At 38.0% G+C, this 16,000-nt stretch overlaps 1 protein-coding gene across 5 annotated transcripts in view; it reads right to left on the bottom strand.

Annotated features, from left to right (window-relative positions):
* VPS13B (vacuolar protein sorting 13 homolog B) overlaps positions 1-16,000 on the bottom strand; it is a 308,832-nt gene that overhangs the window by 2,434 nt on the left and 290,398 nt on the right. For all 5 annotated transcript variants that reach the window (XM_026705911.2, XM_026705908.2, XM_026705909.2 and 2 more), the window contains exons 57-61: positions 12,997-13,173; positions 10,883-11,053; positions 3,800-3,976; positions 921-1,023; positions 83-332 (exon numbers count right to left, since the gene is read on the bottom strand). In XM_026705911.2, coding sequence (XP_026561696.2) covers positions 83-332; positions 921-1,023; positions 3,800-3,976; positions 10,883-11,053; positions 12,997-13,173 — 878 coding nt within the window. The remainder of the gene's footprint in view (positions 1-82; positions 333-920; positions 1,024-3,799; positions 3,977-10,882; positions 11,054-12,996; positions 13,174-16,000) is intronic.

The raw sequence follows: 16,000 nt of genomic DNA, 5'->3' as shown, positions 1-16,000 counted from the left end.
GGCAGTGTATTGCTAATAAAGTTCAAAAAAAAAAATCACGGCTATTTTTAAAGACTACAAATAAAATAAACCAGAGCTTTACCTCTAGATCACAAGATACTCTCTGCTGTTTGAGCTGCACCTTCAACAGATTGCTTTGTTCATGGTCTAGCAGGCATTGAATTTCTGTCACTGGGAATGCCTGTTGCTGTGTGTCTTCATCAATGCTAACCACAAACAACACTTCTGAGGTAAGGAGTAAACATCCTTCGTGCTCTTGGCCTGATCCACTCACAATTATCACATCCAGGGCCATGTAGACCTCTGGTCTCCCCAGTGACTGGAGCATTTTCCTATTTGAAAAAAAGGTTCAAGATGAAGAACATGCATTCACCTGATAGTCAAAATTTCTCAGTAAAGTTGCTGTTTTTTTTTTTCCTCTAAAGAAGCAGTAGCATTACACAGATTTTTTTTTTCCAAAACTTGCTATGATTTTAAATCCCAAAGAGGTTCTTGCTTATTTTGTAATACTCTCAAACCTCCATCTTCTGCAGCCAAGCTGACTTAATTGATGGTCACAATCACATCTTTTTTGTCCAATTCATTTCTTATTCGAGCCTTGAATCTATTCCAAGGGATTGGAACTGGAAACTGGAATCAAACTGAGAAGAAACTACTGTAGCAATTATTTCTGGAGATGTCCAATATTTGGGCAAAAGGCAACTAAGCAATATCTTTTATAAACAAAGACAGGCTCGCAACAGATTTCCAAATCTCGAAGGACAGCTGGCTTTCAGAGAGGGCCTCTGCTGAACTTTAGGTTTAGCATTCCTATATATTCTGCTGTAAGTCAGCCTTTTGCTCTGTTAGCTTGACCAGAAGCCAGAATCTATTAAACAACACTTGGGGCATAGAAATGAGTCAGTATCCAGATCATTTACCAGACATATTTGACGTGGCTGTTTGGTGCCTGTTCAGCATGTTGATCGCTTGGAGGACAACGCTGTTTAGGATGCTGGGAAAGTCCAGCCCCGTGCAAAATACCTGTGGTGATAAAAGTTAGGCTGTTTTGGCTTTTGTTTTTACAGGGTGGGAAAACAAACATGTTGCAATGATGTCATGTTCTTAAGCAGTCCATAAAATTGTGCAGATCCAAAGTGATGTCACATCTTTGGACGCTCTAGTGGAGATAATTCATTCAATATTAGAACACAATAATCATGCACTTAACCATAATGGATTTTAGCATTAGCTAGAAATAAAAGATGGATCATCAATCACATACTAGCAATTAGGGAAAATTAAATGCTCTTGAGGGCTATAGATTTAGAAAAGGGATTGGACAAGTTAGTTAAGAATTTAAGCATATCAGTTCAAGACCGTGGTTAACTTCCTTGCTTAATATTCACATTCTTTCATGAGTATCTCACAATTAGCAAACATCAGCAGGCAAATTTGCCCTAGATACTGCATTTCAGTGTAAATTAATGCATCTGTTAAATATGAAACCCAACTGTTTATGAAGTCTCTTGGGGCATCTGAAATTTGAGAAATGTCTTCAACGTTAAGACTTGTGGACTTCAACTCCCAGAATTCCTCAGCCAGCTGGCTGAGGAATTCTGGGAGTTGGAAGTCCACAAGTCTTAAAGTTCCCAAGGTTGGAGACCCGTGCCATAAAGGAACTTCTCTTCCTTTTTATCCTGATCAGGACAACAAGGGGGTGACTAAGCATGTTGCTTTCTGAAGGTGGGTGCAGGGCACAGGCCTTATGCTCGGAAATGACAGTCAATAACTGGATGGTTTACTTAAAAGATAAAAGTTTTATAACGGATTGAAACCGGGGTGCATCTTAAGAGGATGGCAGAATTTCTGGATAGGGAGAGACCTGAGCACTAATGCATCAAACATTTCTGCATCAGGGTAAAAATTTATAAAACGAATGCCAAATTAAATAATGCACTGATGTTGTTCAGAAAGAACTAACTTTAATATTGAACATACACCAACTCCTGGTAATGTTCAAAAGATACACTCCATTTGTAATAATCAGCTGATTGAAATTATTCAGCGTTATTGTAAATGAGAGTCATTGGCAGATGGAAAAGTAGAATGTGTGATTACTTCTGTGTGGTCTTGTTCTGCACATAAGCATAAGCCCATTCGCCCATTAGTCACAAGCAAGATACTACTCCATGCACTTCCATTTATTACGGAAAAGACTCAATTCTCTCAGCCAATGGACACAAAAAATAGGAATACAGTTGTCAGAATCTTGCACACTCGCACTCAGGGCAACATTGCATTGCAAAACCTCTTTCAAATGGAGGAAAAAAGAGAGTTGCAAAGGAACTTGACATATTTATTTTTGGAGAGATTGTTATTTAACGAACAACAACAACAACAAAAACTGTCTTCCGAGTTCTGCAAAGTTGGCTCTGCTAAAGTTGCTCTCTGGTTTCAAGCCACTGTTTGCATTAAAGTGCATCTTTCCATCATTTTGGGTCACTTCTCAATTGCCAACATTTTTTAAGAATCTAAAACCTATGGAACATGGAACATCTCTTACATTAACTTCCAACTTTTTCCTTTCTCTAGTTTTCCTAGAATTGAAGTTTTATGTACAACAAACTTCCAATTGCTCAATAGGCTAAAGAAATGTACATATCTGATACACATGCTGGATAAACAATTATGTGAGAAAACAGCCACACACAACAGTTTCATCTTGTCCCTCCTAAACCTCTCCAGAGAATTAGGAAATTCTTGGAAAATCTTGGATACGGATTAGGAAAGAGGCATATGTTGAAGATGAGCAGTTGTAGCTGGCTTTTTTTTTTTTGGCTTCTTTTTATGCTTTTGGGCTGATGGAGAATTTGGGGAAAACCTGTGAGAGTAACCTTTGGATGACATCTTATTTCTTCAAGGGGTCTGTTTGAAACCTAGGCTTCTAATTTTATCATTTGTCCAAATAGGATCTTTAGCTTCAAGATGTTTTGAAAAGCATGGAGGAGCAGAACAGAGTGATTATACTCTTCATTCTTTTGGGTGCAAAATAATACCTAAAAGTTTAGTTAATGGAAATAAAAAAAGCTGCCAAGTGTAAACGGTTAGTGACTCATCTCAAGGAGGAAAACATTGAGCCAGTTAAAGGAAGATGCTGTATGAGTATTTAGCAATAACATCTACAATGTTTGCAATTCTTGGATATAATCTAATATGCCATTAATACCATATTGACACATCTGGGCCTGGCTCAGAGAAAGTGAGCATACTTTATACAGTATGGTATCATATGACCTGGTGGGAAAACTCAGAACACATTTCATTTGTTTCAGCAGTAAGTCTGGAAGCAGAAATAACAGCTGGCAACTGATTTGTATGATAGTTATCAAGACAAAAGGGTGATCTTGGTGTAAATAGGCACTTAGCTTCCATTAGTCCATAGTAAACTGTGAGATCATCTGAGCTTCATAGAATTTCCTCACTGAGATTTCCTCACTTACAACTTATCAGGAATTTTTTGACCTAAATTGGCTATTTATATTTTAAGAAGATTTAATGTGATAATAAATTCCTCTATTAAATTGGCTAGTTTTGCAATGCATTTGATATATACATTTTTTTAAAAAACTGACTAATGAGAGCGAAGTATCTGAAATAGGAAAATAGTGTAATCTCATTAAAAGAATCTGATGGTAGGAGGGAAATATATATTTTAAATAAGATTTTAGTACTGTAATACAACATGCAACATACAATTAAAATAATACATATTAATGAACATGCAACACGCTGAATTCATACATTTGCTCAAACCTACCATAGCCAGTCTGGGAGACTAACTCAGCTGCTCCTCCAATAGGCTTAGCAAAAACTCCCATGATTCCTTTCCCCACACCAGAGATCACGCCTTTGGCTTTGTGTCCCGCTGAAGCCTGGGCTTCCGATGTTTTCTGGAAGTTCTGCATTGGCTGATCTACAATCCCAGCAATTGCACCTGTAATGAGTTTTCAAGAATGACAGCATGATATAATCTCAGATGAAACAGATGAAATGTTGATTTCTGAACACTTTTGCCTCATTTCATTTGAATATTTATCTGTTTGTCTAACACTGCAATAAGGAACTGATATAGGATCCCTTTAATTCAGGGTAGGAAAATTTCTGCTAGTCACATCTATTTCGCTTAAGAGAGTTCAATGTTTTGAGCTGCTTCACAGATTTTGATTACTGAGAGCATGTTATGGACCCTCACCCAGATTATTGCAATGATGGACGTACCCAGTTGCAAAACAGTTTACCGGAAAAGCAAATTCAGGAAATTGTTCCCCAAGGACCATTTTACTGGTTCTGAATATCCCATATCAACCAGTATTTCTGTTTTCTTTCTAGGTAGGTGAACATACTTCCAAAGAAATTCCTGAGCTGTAGTTTCTATGATATCTGCTGAGATATGTATGGAATTCAAAACATTACCGCAAATAAATGTTAATCTTTGTAACATGCTGACTTCACATTTACTTCTTTTAAAATGTAAAAAAAATCTAAAACAAACAAGTGAGGCATAGGATATGGAGCCTAAGAAGCACCAATGTAACTGTCTGTTGACCTTTTGGTACCATACTGGGGACTAGTAGATAAACATTAAAACTTGGCTTCATTAGGTGTCTTTTAAATTTCCACCATTTTTCTAAATAAAGTTGTTGAATGGTAAAATTGAACATATTGTGTATATTTTGCTTCTGGATTTTGTGCTTGAGAGGGGAAAAATGAAATTTTGACGTTGGGTTTTGCTGATAAGATAGGTTTGTTATAGTAATGGCTAGTACACATTAACATGTAAAATTAAAAGGTATGGCTGCAATGTTATTACTTTATTCTACTGCGCTAAAAAGAGTTGGTAATGTTTGTTCTTTCTTTCTTTCCCTTCTTCCCCTATACTTTTCCCCTTCCCTTTTCCCTCTGTTATTTTCATTTTCTTTTGTATTTTATATCCTGATAAACTTAATAATTCATTTTTAGAAAGAATATATTGTATATATGTGTATTTTAGATAAGAACAAATTTCTGCTAACATAGTGTGATTTTAGACCACTATTTAAAGTAAATCTCACAAACCCTTAAGCCTTTCCTATGTCCACTCTATCATTTTAACATGCCTTTATATTATAAAAATACTCATAAACCAATGCAATCTCTAATATATTACTAAGTTTAGTAGAATTGGGCCTGGAGACTTTTGTTACTGTTTTTGTGAACACAATCATATTTTATTTTAATGTGTACAGGTCAAACTTTTACAAGTGCCTCAATGACCCCTCCAACTTTTCATATCAACAAAGAACAGCAGTTTAAATCTTCCTAAATGTAAACGTATATGTCAGGTGGGATCTTCCTTTGATCCTGAGTTTATTCAAGCCATGTATCCCAGAGATGTGTCTTGCTGTTGTAACTTTGATGGATAATTTATTTGGATCTCACTAAAAGGATAATGATTGAACAAGATGACAAGGTGTTACATTATGAATCTGAAGTGCTAATGCTGAAGGTCATCATTCAGTATAAAAAAGACTAGCTGAAGCTTCCAGATCTCTTTGTAATAGAATAGAATTCCTTATTGGCCAAGTGTGATTGGACACACAAGGAATCTGCCTTGGTGCAAATGCTGTCAGTGTTCATAAAAGAAAAGATACATTCGTCAAGAGTCAAGAATCATCAGGTACAACACTTAATAATAGTCATAGGGTTCTCCAAATAAGTCCTCCAAATATGGAAACTTTTTTCATCACATATGGACAACAATAACTATATTAGGGCCAATTGCTATTCATTTTGTGCATATAAACAATGACAACATTAACAATAAAAACACAAATATTTTTGCATGAAATGATTAGGTGCTTTTGGAGACAACAAAAATCATCGATAAGCAGAATCTCTACCCTCCATTAGACTCACAAACTAGCCATTGCTCTCGGGTGGTTTCAGGTTGTTCTTTGCATCCATCTTACAATCCACCCATGAGTCCAGAGATGAGATAGAAATGTTCAATTCGCCCTTCAACTCATGTATGACATGCACCAGACAACCCCCATGATGCCCAAGGCATGCCACATTCTTTATCTGGTACTCTATCCATTTAATGATTCCCTAAAGACCACCACTAGGATTGCCAGGATTGCAGTCATTGAGTGAAACCATAACATGACATTTCGCTTAATGACTGCTTTGCTCAATGATCAAGATTCTGGTCCCAAAAGGTTTCATAAGTTAAGCACTACCTAGAGCTTAGTAAGATTTTAAAACTTTGCTAGTGTTAGAATTAATACAAGGTTTCTGGCAAATCATACGTAAACAATGTACTAGGTATCCTATGTGTTTCACATCCTTTTTAACTGCTAGCAATTTTGGGACAAAAGAATGTAGATAAAATGGGTGTGCTAAGGCAACATGCCATCTGGGAAACAGAAATGGTGGCATCTTATGCTTCTCCCCCACTCCATTTGAGCAAGGCTCTTCAAGTGTTCATCTCCTTCAATAACAGCTGAAAAAATATTGTATTACCAAGTTCAACATGTGTTGTTTCTTCCCATCTATCACAATATTAGATTCCTAAATTTGTCTTGGTTTAAGAAATAACTCCAACAAACCTTAGAACATGCAACTAGAGTCTTTCAAGGCTATCAGACAAACTCATTTGTGACATCGAGAAGGTAAACCAATGAAATCTGGGAAGAGCCATGAAAACATATATTGTTTGAAATCTTAACACACCAGAGGAGACAGGTGAAAACAGAGATTGCATAGAGATATCAAATAATGATGGACGCATTATTTACAGAATTGTCCACTTAGGCTGGGTTTGTGTTGAATGTGATACTTTAAAATACTAGCAGATGATAAAGCCTGGTGCTCCTGAAAAGATCTGCTTGTGTATTCATTACTCCTAAAATGAAATTTAGAGTCTTCAGATACTTATATCACAAAATGCTCGTAATTTGTTTTTAGTTAATTTTTCTGAGACTAAGAATAGTGGGGATTATTTCAGCAACGAAGAATTTGTAAACAGAATTTCAATGCCAGTTCAAGTCTTTCATTCTGATTAAGCAAAACAGTGCAGGCAACGCAGCCTAAGCCAAATTGTAAACTCAAATTTCTCATCTATATCGTCAGTAAAGGCAGCAATTAAGAGCAAGAAGTGATCTGTTTGAGTGAAATGTAGCAGATTTCCTCCCATAGCAAGATCTAAATCCCTGAAAGATCGAGAAGATTCTGTCGGTCCAGTCACAATTATTCATGCAGTAATGAGAGCCTTCAAGAAAATCTTCGGAGCTAGATAAATTCAGCCAATCTTCTATGTAGCTAATCAAAGAACCAAGAAAGTGCTGTGGCTGCTGCAACTTTCACTATATTGAAGAACCTCAACAATTGACTGATATTTCTAAAGAGCTTTTCCACAGAACTCTACAATAATTATGGTCTGGAGTGCAGAGGCACAAATAAATGGTGAACATGTTGGTATGTATTAATCATGCACTGCAAATTTTCTTTTGGGGTGATTGCCCATGGCTGTCATACCTAAAATACAATTTTTTTACAAAAATATTCCTTGGATAGTAGTTTGTACGTGATGCTTTTACCAAGGATTCTGCTTGTTTCAAAGGGTAATGAAACTGTCTTTACAGAAATTTTCTTTTAAGATATATCTTTCTTGGCAGATAGGTTCTTTATCTCTCTCTCTCCCCACTCCTCTTTCTGTGTATACACACACATGTGTATGTGTGTTTATACACACATATCTATATACAACTGCACACAAACACAAACACACATACGCACATACTTGCTGTAGGATTCTGTCATGGCATAACGTAATTTTCTATCATTTTCACCACTTTTCTATCATTTGAAAAATTGAAAGTTTCATTGACAAATTATTTCCAAGTAAGATATGTTGTCCTATTTAATATGTAATGATCCAGAATTTTAACAATTGCATGCTTTGTTGAATAAGTTATATTAATCTTGATCATAAATAAAACACATTGAAAAACAACAAACCACAACATGATTTAATGTTATGTATGAACTAGGTGACTAACGGCATTTACACATCAAGTATGGTTTGTTTTGCTGAACTCAGAGCAAGTAAGTTTTTCTTTCTACTGAATAAAATCACGTTGGCTTATTTGACCAATTCCTGATTTATTTTCCTACTTATTTTAGTGGCTCTTAATTTGCACCCTTTGAAGGCTAATTAGTATGAGATTAGGGGAGAGCATAAAAATAAAACAGGCATAAGCTAGAAAGGTACAAATTCTTATTAAAAACTTGTTTAGTGTTTCATTTACACATCATTCTATATGCAAAAATGAATTATATTATGACATTGTCATGTGTAGGTCAAATTAAAATAAAAAAAAATGTGAAGTACCTCTAATGGGTCCCTTCCTTATCATGTCAGTACAATGTAAATTATGGAGTTAATATATGATATCATTAAAATGTTCTTCTATTTCAGGGTAAAAGAGGAAGCCATAAAATTGTCCATTATATGGAACATCAACCCCGCCCCCACAAAGTCAGGTTATGTCTAAACCTGTTAATGTTCAGGAAGTCACTCCACAGTCATGTCACTAGACTTGGGGATCCCAAGGAATTGGTAACATTTTAAGGTAGTCCCCTATTATGGATGATGCATAGTTGCAATATTTACTCTCTCTACTTGTAGTTTGTGTACTTTACTTTTTAAGAAATGTTTGAACTTTTAATAATGATTGCCTATTTTTACAATGATTATTTTTATATTATTTATTTTATTTGACTGTGTCACTTTCTGTGACATGGGCAGTTACATAAATTTAATAAATTATTATAAACTAATCTCATCTAATCAATGCAATTATTATTATTACAGGGCAAGGATTTTTTTTAAGAAACAGAAAAAATCTTTTCAAACAAGATTCTTCTAAACTTTTATATTTGCTTATTTCCAGTCACTTTGATCTCACAGGGTGATAATGTGGCCTCATAATCCCATGAAAGCATTTGTCAAGCAATATGTATTTGTGATTTTTTTGGCTAGTTAAAAAAAAGTCTGTGTACATTCTTCGTTCACAATTCAAATTCCTACTTTCCTTTCAGAAATGTCTATATAGTGGTTAATTAAGTTGGCACAATGTGTCATCTTCTGCTGAAGAAATATTTTTCATCAACGTTTATGTGATATTTGAACTAGTGGTTTTCAAACAAAAACAAACATCTAAGTTAACCTTCCCCAACTTGGTGCTCCCAGATGTTTTATAATCGAGCAAACTGAAGCGCCGTGAAGCAATGGGAACATCAGAAAACAAGACTATTACAATACTGAAAGGAAAAAAATATGGAACTCAAGTGTCTTTCTACTTTTTACAAGATATTAAGGGAAAATAAGTTGCTTTGCATGAATGCACATGTCCAGAGAGCCAGGAATGGCTCCCACAGCTGCTGCGCAAGTCCCCCTACCCCCATCTTCCGAAACAACTCCTTTTAATGATTCAGATACAGGTGCTTTGTGCATGCTCTCAGGTGTTGCAAAGACTTCATTCGCATAATTAAAAGATCCAAGCCTTGTCCAAGAGCCTGCTATATAACAACATGCAAATAAAACAATATAGGTATTATTCTCCGTAGCCTTTAGTTTGGGGCAAGTAGTTTCTGGTGGCTTTTTGATACTTTTTGATTTTTAAATGGGCATTCATCTGCATTCACCTTCAGTGAATTGTGTTAATAAACTTGCTTTGCTGCAGTGATATTGAACAGAGCATTCCTTGCCCAGGATAAGCTGTTTTGCTGGTTAACTAAGCATGAGGCTCCAGTATGATCTACTCCGTCCACACTGGGAGCAACACGGGGGAGTAACAAGCTAAAGCCAGAGGCTGAACAAAATCCATTTCTATATAAACTCTCCAAAATTTGGAGTCTTGGCCTCGGGCAGTCATTGTTGTGAACCTGCTTTCCTTCTGAATTAGATTACTCTGTGATTCCCCATTAAATAATCTGTTCCCCAAGTGCGTATAATTCACATGCCGTTGCCGCTTACATATACAGCTCGGTGAAATAGAGCCTTCCTCTAGCATCGGTCTTACCAGATGGCTAAAACATCCTGTCTCTGCTCCCCTCCAAGGTTATAGAAACTCTTAATTACAAGAAACCAGAGCTTTTTCTGAGCTCTCTTTTTTCTCAGATTAGATTAGGATGATGAGATGGGGGAGGGGGGGGGAGAGGCAGGCATCCCTTCAAATCCGATATGATTCAGGGAGAATGCCTTGCCAGGAATAATCAGCCTATCCAGGGCCTGGCTAGGGAAAGGAAATCAAATAATGCAGGAAAATAATGTATGTGCTTCCTCCCATCCCAAAGCACACTCTGGTTCCCTCCGGGAGGATCCCATCACAGTTGAGAACATAATTTACTGCCTCCAAGGCAACAGCCTTACTTTCTAACTGCGCTTTGCTTGCCCAGCCTCGGTTCCTTCCACTTGGCAGTGGCTACCTCTGACACAAGCATTCATTTCAAATGAATTTTCTTATCCCCACTGAGGTGGGGATATATAACTCACTTTTGGTTAAATGGAAAAAAAACTAGAGGAATTGAGAATAGTGGAGGGACTGTATTTGGCCAAGCTGGGACGGCAAAATCTACACTATGGGGCACGCAGGTCTGGCTTCCGCCAGTGATCCTCTTGCTCTCTACTTTTTTGCCCTCACTGAAGGAAGAATCTGGCATTGGAAACTACACTCAAAAAAGTTTTACTCAAGTTGGCAAAAGGGAAAGACCAAATAAATATATCCACCCTGCAGATATTGCCAGATCCCACTTTCCCAAATGCTGAGCGTAAGGAAGACCAAAGAGGGTGTCTTACCCAGGAGGCTGATGCCCAACCGGGAAAGGCCTTGTCTTAGTCCTTCTCCCAGATTCTCTGGCAGCTGCCTTCTCCATTCTTCTTGCCGATTGTAATGTTCTTCGTCTAAGGAAAGCCGATCCATATTTCGTGCCAGGCTTGTTGCTAGGTTGGTAATGGATGTTAATGTACCTGAAGGCAAACAGATGAGCAAATGCCCAGTTAGTTTGGAAAGGGCCAGAAACAGTATTACAGGTAGTCCTTGACTTACAAGTTCATTTAGTGTCCGTTCAAAGGTACAACGGCACTGAAAAAAGTGATTTAAGAGCTTTTCACACTTACAACTGTTGTGGCATCCCTATAGTCATGTGTTCAAAATTCAAATGCTTGGCAACTCATATTTATGATGGTTGTGGTGTCCGGGGGTTGTGTGGTCACATTTTGTGACTTTCTGATAAGCAAAGGCAATGGGGAAGCCAAATTCACTTAACAACCGAATTACTAACTTAACAACTTCAATATTCACTTAGCAACTGTGGCAAGAAAGTTTGTAAAATGGGGCAAAATTCATTTATCAAACATCTCGCTTAACAACAGAAATTTTGGGCCAATTGTGGTCCCAAGTTGAGGAATACTTGTATTTTGTTTTAAAATAATGGAAACTAATACAAGACCTGTAACTCATACAGCTGTGTGAAAAAGTCCTACACGCTTTACGGTTTATGACATTTTTTGGATAGACCATTGATTTTATGATATTTTATACTAACTGCTATGCAAATATTGCTATGCATACCCAGTGACATACGTGTTCAATTATTAAGGCCCATGCTAGTGTTTTGTTAATTTTTATTGTTTGTGGCCCTGAAAAGGACCATTTAAGTAATCAAACATGGTTACTAATATGAAATTGGACAGCCCTATTACTTATCACCAGCTATGCATCAGTTCATCTGTTTTCATAGTCATTGTAAGCATGCAAGAAAATTCACAATCCCCTTCCAAACAGCACCAAATTGCAAAAAGCTTATGCTTTTCACTGAAAAACCACCAGTATTTATTTAAATATAACAATATTTGCATAGCAGTTAGCATAAACTATCATAAAATCAATGGCCTATCCAAAAAATGTCATAAACCGTAAAGCGTAAAGCGTGCAGGACTTTTTCACACAGCTGTAAAAAGGGTATGTCACACTAATAATAAATGTTACTATTAATAAATGTTACCAATAATAAATATCCCTGATTCTGAATCCACTCAGTAGCCTTGATTATGAAGTCTGCTGTTAACTATGATACAACAAAACTTAAACTGGGATTGGCAATGAAGCAGTCTATAATGGACTCCAGGGAACGAAATAAAGTTCTTAGCTCCCCCTTTTCCCCCTCTCCGGTTTTCAAAAGGGAGAATTTCCATTTTCAAAATTTTTTTCCACATCCAGGCCACAGCAGAAACAATCATGGTTTTGTCTGGCTATGAAAAGGTTGTATCCTAAGCCAAGAATCAACCAGCTAGCGAAGTTCAGCAAATCATAGTACTACATGAAGATAATCTGACGGTGCTTTGAACTGCTGGCAACCTAGCAGTTTTCTCATCTCTGAATCTTTTCTATTTTCCAGCTGGCTTAGGAAGCCACAAGATGGTGCTATGTCTGTACACAAATCCAGGGAAAGCCAGATGTGTGCTTGTTTTACAAATGTGTTCAGCAATATTTAATAACGGTGTCTATTATTATCTTTTCAGCTACATATGATGAGGCAATGTGGTGTAAGATTTCTAAAGCACTGCAGAACTCCTTTAACGTTTCTGCTCAGTTACTGCATTACAAAACGGTCATGTGGGAAAGCTTAAGTCACCAGAAGAAACAATAGTAGAATAAAAAAAATAGATGAGGTCTTCTCCCCCCAACAGAGAGAGAGAGAGAGGGAGGGAGGGAGAGGGAGGGAGGGAGAGGGAGGGAGGGAGGGAGAGGGAGGGAGGGAGAGCGAGAGAGCGCAACCAATGCCTTTCACTGAGACTCAAGGAGCTTAAAGGAAGCTGAGGGGAGCAAGTTCATCTGAAACATTCGATACCTTCCTTTAAGACCCTCCGCTGATGAGAATGCAGCGGAATTAGAAGGAAGAGGTAGATACCTTTAGATATGTGCTTTACAAATGACGTGGTTCCTCTGGAAACCCCACTAACAAAGGCTCCTGGGCCACGGGTGAGACCTTCATAGGGAAGCCTGAAGAAGTCTGCAATCCCATTCCCAACACTTCTCACCAAACTGGCTGGGCTGCCGAGAATTTCCAGAGATCCAACAACCCATCCTGCAAAAGAACACATGGTTAAAAAAAAAAAAAAGTGTTGAGGCTCAGATGAACTTCACAGAAGCTGCATTTAAGTAAAAAGGACAAGAAGAAGGGGGGAATAAAACCCCTCACTCTTGTCCCTCCCCCCCTTTTTTTTAACACTGAAATTTATCACATCATAAACTTCCTTTGAGAAAAACACGGGAAATAGCTCATCCACTACAGATTCAGTCACGGCAATCGTTCATGCTTTCCAAATCAAAGAAAATCTCTTTGGCAAAAACACAAATAACTTTCAAATGACTTCCTTCCATAAGCCTCCCGTATTTGTGCTAAAGCTATGTGTGGAGAGATGGGTACTGCAGTTAAGAGGACCGGCCGGGAGTAATAGGACCAGAGGCTTATTTTTGCTTTGGAGGCTTTACATCTCCCCAAGCAACTTTGTTATTTCACGTCCACGCAGCACAAGAGTCGTGACAGCTAGTTTACAGTGATACACTGTCCCGCCTTGGGGGAGCGTGAAGGTCAGCCGCTTGATGGGGTGTTGGGAAAGGGGATGCAGGTTTTTGACAAGTACGGGGAATTATTTTAATCCACCCAACAGCTCTGTGCTGATCACTTTCCTGTGGAGTCTAGTTATGGCCAGATAAATGACTTCTTGCTCAACATCACTGTGTAAACAGAAATGGCATTTGCATGCTGATTAAATTACTCAGAGGGAGGATCCTTATAAGCTCCCCACAAGAGCTTGAGGGTGGAGGAATTTCCAAGATTTAGTTTCTTACACAAAGTTACGGTTGCTGGCAGGGACCCTGACTCTGAGCATGTTCCAGCAATGCTAGTTCTGAAGGCAGAAGGACCAGAAGGTCACCAAGCCTAGGAGGCTTTCTATAGCCAGGGCATTGCAAAGAGACTCCTGTCCAACTAGAGGAGCCTAGGCTTACACCTTCCTGGAGGCATGACTAGCTAGCTGTCCACGCTTGTTAGGATCAGCTAAGCGGCCACAATGGATGGACAATTTCTCAGGACAATTTCTCCTGCCAGTTCTTTTCAATTAATGCTGTATTTCTGCAACTTAGAAAAACATTCCAGAGTGAGAGAGAGGGCTTTATTATACTTATCAGCTTACAAGGTTACAGAAAAGTCTGGTAATTTGATATACCAATTGACTTTCAAGCCAATAAGGAAAAAAAGTGTTTTAATGTTATGATTTTTCATTCTGTTATTTTTAAGACAACTTTAAAAAAAACCCCACATAAGTTACAATAGGTAAGAGTCCACTCTGACAAAAGCTGTTCGTTTGATTCTGCAGTAACTGCTATGAAACTTTGCATTTCCTCTCCTTTTCCAGTTCCTTGTGTATCAAGAGCATGCTTCTTCCTGAAACTTTTCAGTGAGTCTCAATAATTGAATAAACCTATCCACAAAAGCATTACGCAAATAAGAGATAACTTGTTTGACCACCTTAGGGTGGTACTGCATTTTCCACTTCAATTATTTGCCTATATCCAACAACAAACAAACAACCTTACACTGTATCACAAACACTATCATAAACACTATTGAAACAATACTCGTAACCTGATCTTCTTGCAAATACTTTCAGAATTCCAAACAAGCAACAAGTGCCATCAGCTATTATTCCAAATGGCTATATGCCACCAGGATACTATTTTCAGAAAATATACTGGATATGTGCATACTCAAATTTGCATGGATACCAAACCTTCTAAACCAGGATCCACCTTTCAGATCATTTCATTTATTATATTTCCATGCTGGGTCCTTAAGTCAGACAATAGGTAAAGGTTCCCCTCGCACATACGTGCTAGTCATTTCCAGCTCTAGAGGGCGGTGTTCATCTCCGTTACAAAGCCAAAGAGCCAGCGCTGTCCAAAGATGTCTCCATGGTCATGTGGCCGGCATGACTAAACACCAAAGGCGCACAGAACGCTGTTACCTTCCCACCAAAGTGGTCCCTATTTTTCTACTTGCATTTTTACATGCTTTGAACTGCTAGGTTGGCAGAAGCTGGGATAAGTAATGGGACTTCACTCCGTTACGTGGTGCTAGGGGTTCGAACTGCCAGCCTTTCCGATCAACAAGCTCAGAGCCACTGAGCCACCGCGTCCCTCTGTCAGACAATACCTGACTTGAATCCAAGGTTTTTATGGAACAGTGCTATAAATATTTATGCTGATAATAAGTGTAATATTTTCAATGTTTTGAATGCTTATGTACCTGAGATAGCACATAATGTAAGCTCACATTTGTGTGATGGAGTTTTCCCAAGGAAAGATTTCCCCTAGGGATGGCAGAGCTGAATGAATTAACAACTCTTTTGCCAAGAAAACTGCAGGGACATGTCCAGGCAGTCTTAAGAACTGGACACAATTGAAAGAAAAAAATTATCCATAGATTATTATTATTTTTCAGTTCAAGCACTAAAATGCCATTCTGAGTGGCATTTTAAGTCCTCAGTCGACTTTCCCCACTCCTACCGTCTATTCCTTCTGAGCTAGGAATAATTTTTGGAGTCTATGCATGCAAGATAGGTGCGAACAATGGTTTCTATGGTTTGTTTGTCTACCAATTCAAAGAGAGAAATATATGAGTTCATCTGTTCTCCCACCCCACCCCCAAAGAGTTAATCTGTTCTTATAAACAGATCAAACTGGCATCAGTAAAAGAGAATATCTGGTGCTCTCTATGCTTGGTTGTTTTCTTGCAGACATGTTATTTAGGTTATCTAGTTTGGGTAATGAAATGTCTGCAAGAAAACAGCCAAACTCAGAGAACACCAAGAACCCCTCAGACCAATCTGTATGTGTCCTGCAACACTTAC

This window comes from Pseudonaja textilis, chromosome 3 (genome assembly GCF_049901715.1).
Source record: "Pseudonaja textilis isolate UNSWEBS1 chromosome 3, rPseTex1.2, whole genome shotgun sequence".
NCBI lineage: Eukaryota > Metazoa > Chordata > Lepidosauria > Squamata > Elapidae > Pseudonaja > Pseudonaja textilis.
This window is presented reverse-complemented; position numbering and strand designations above follow the sequence as displayed.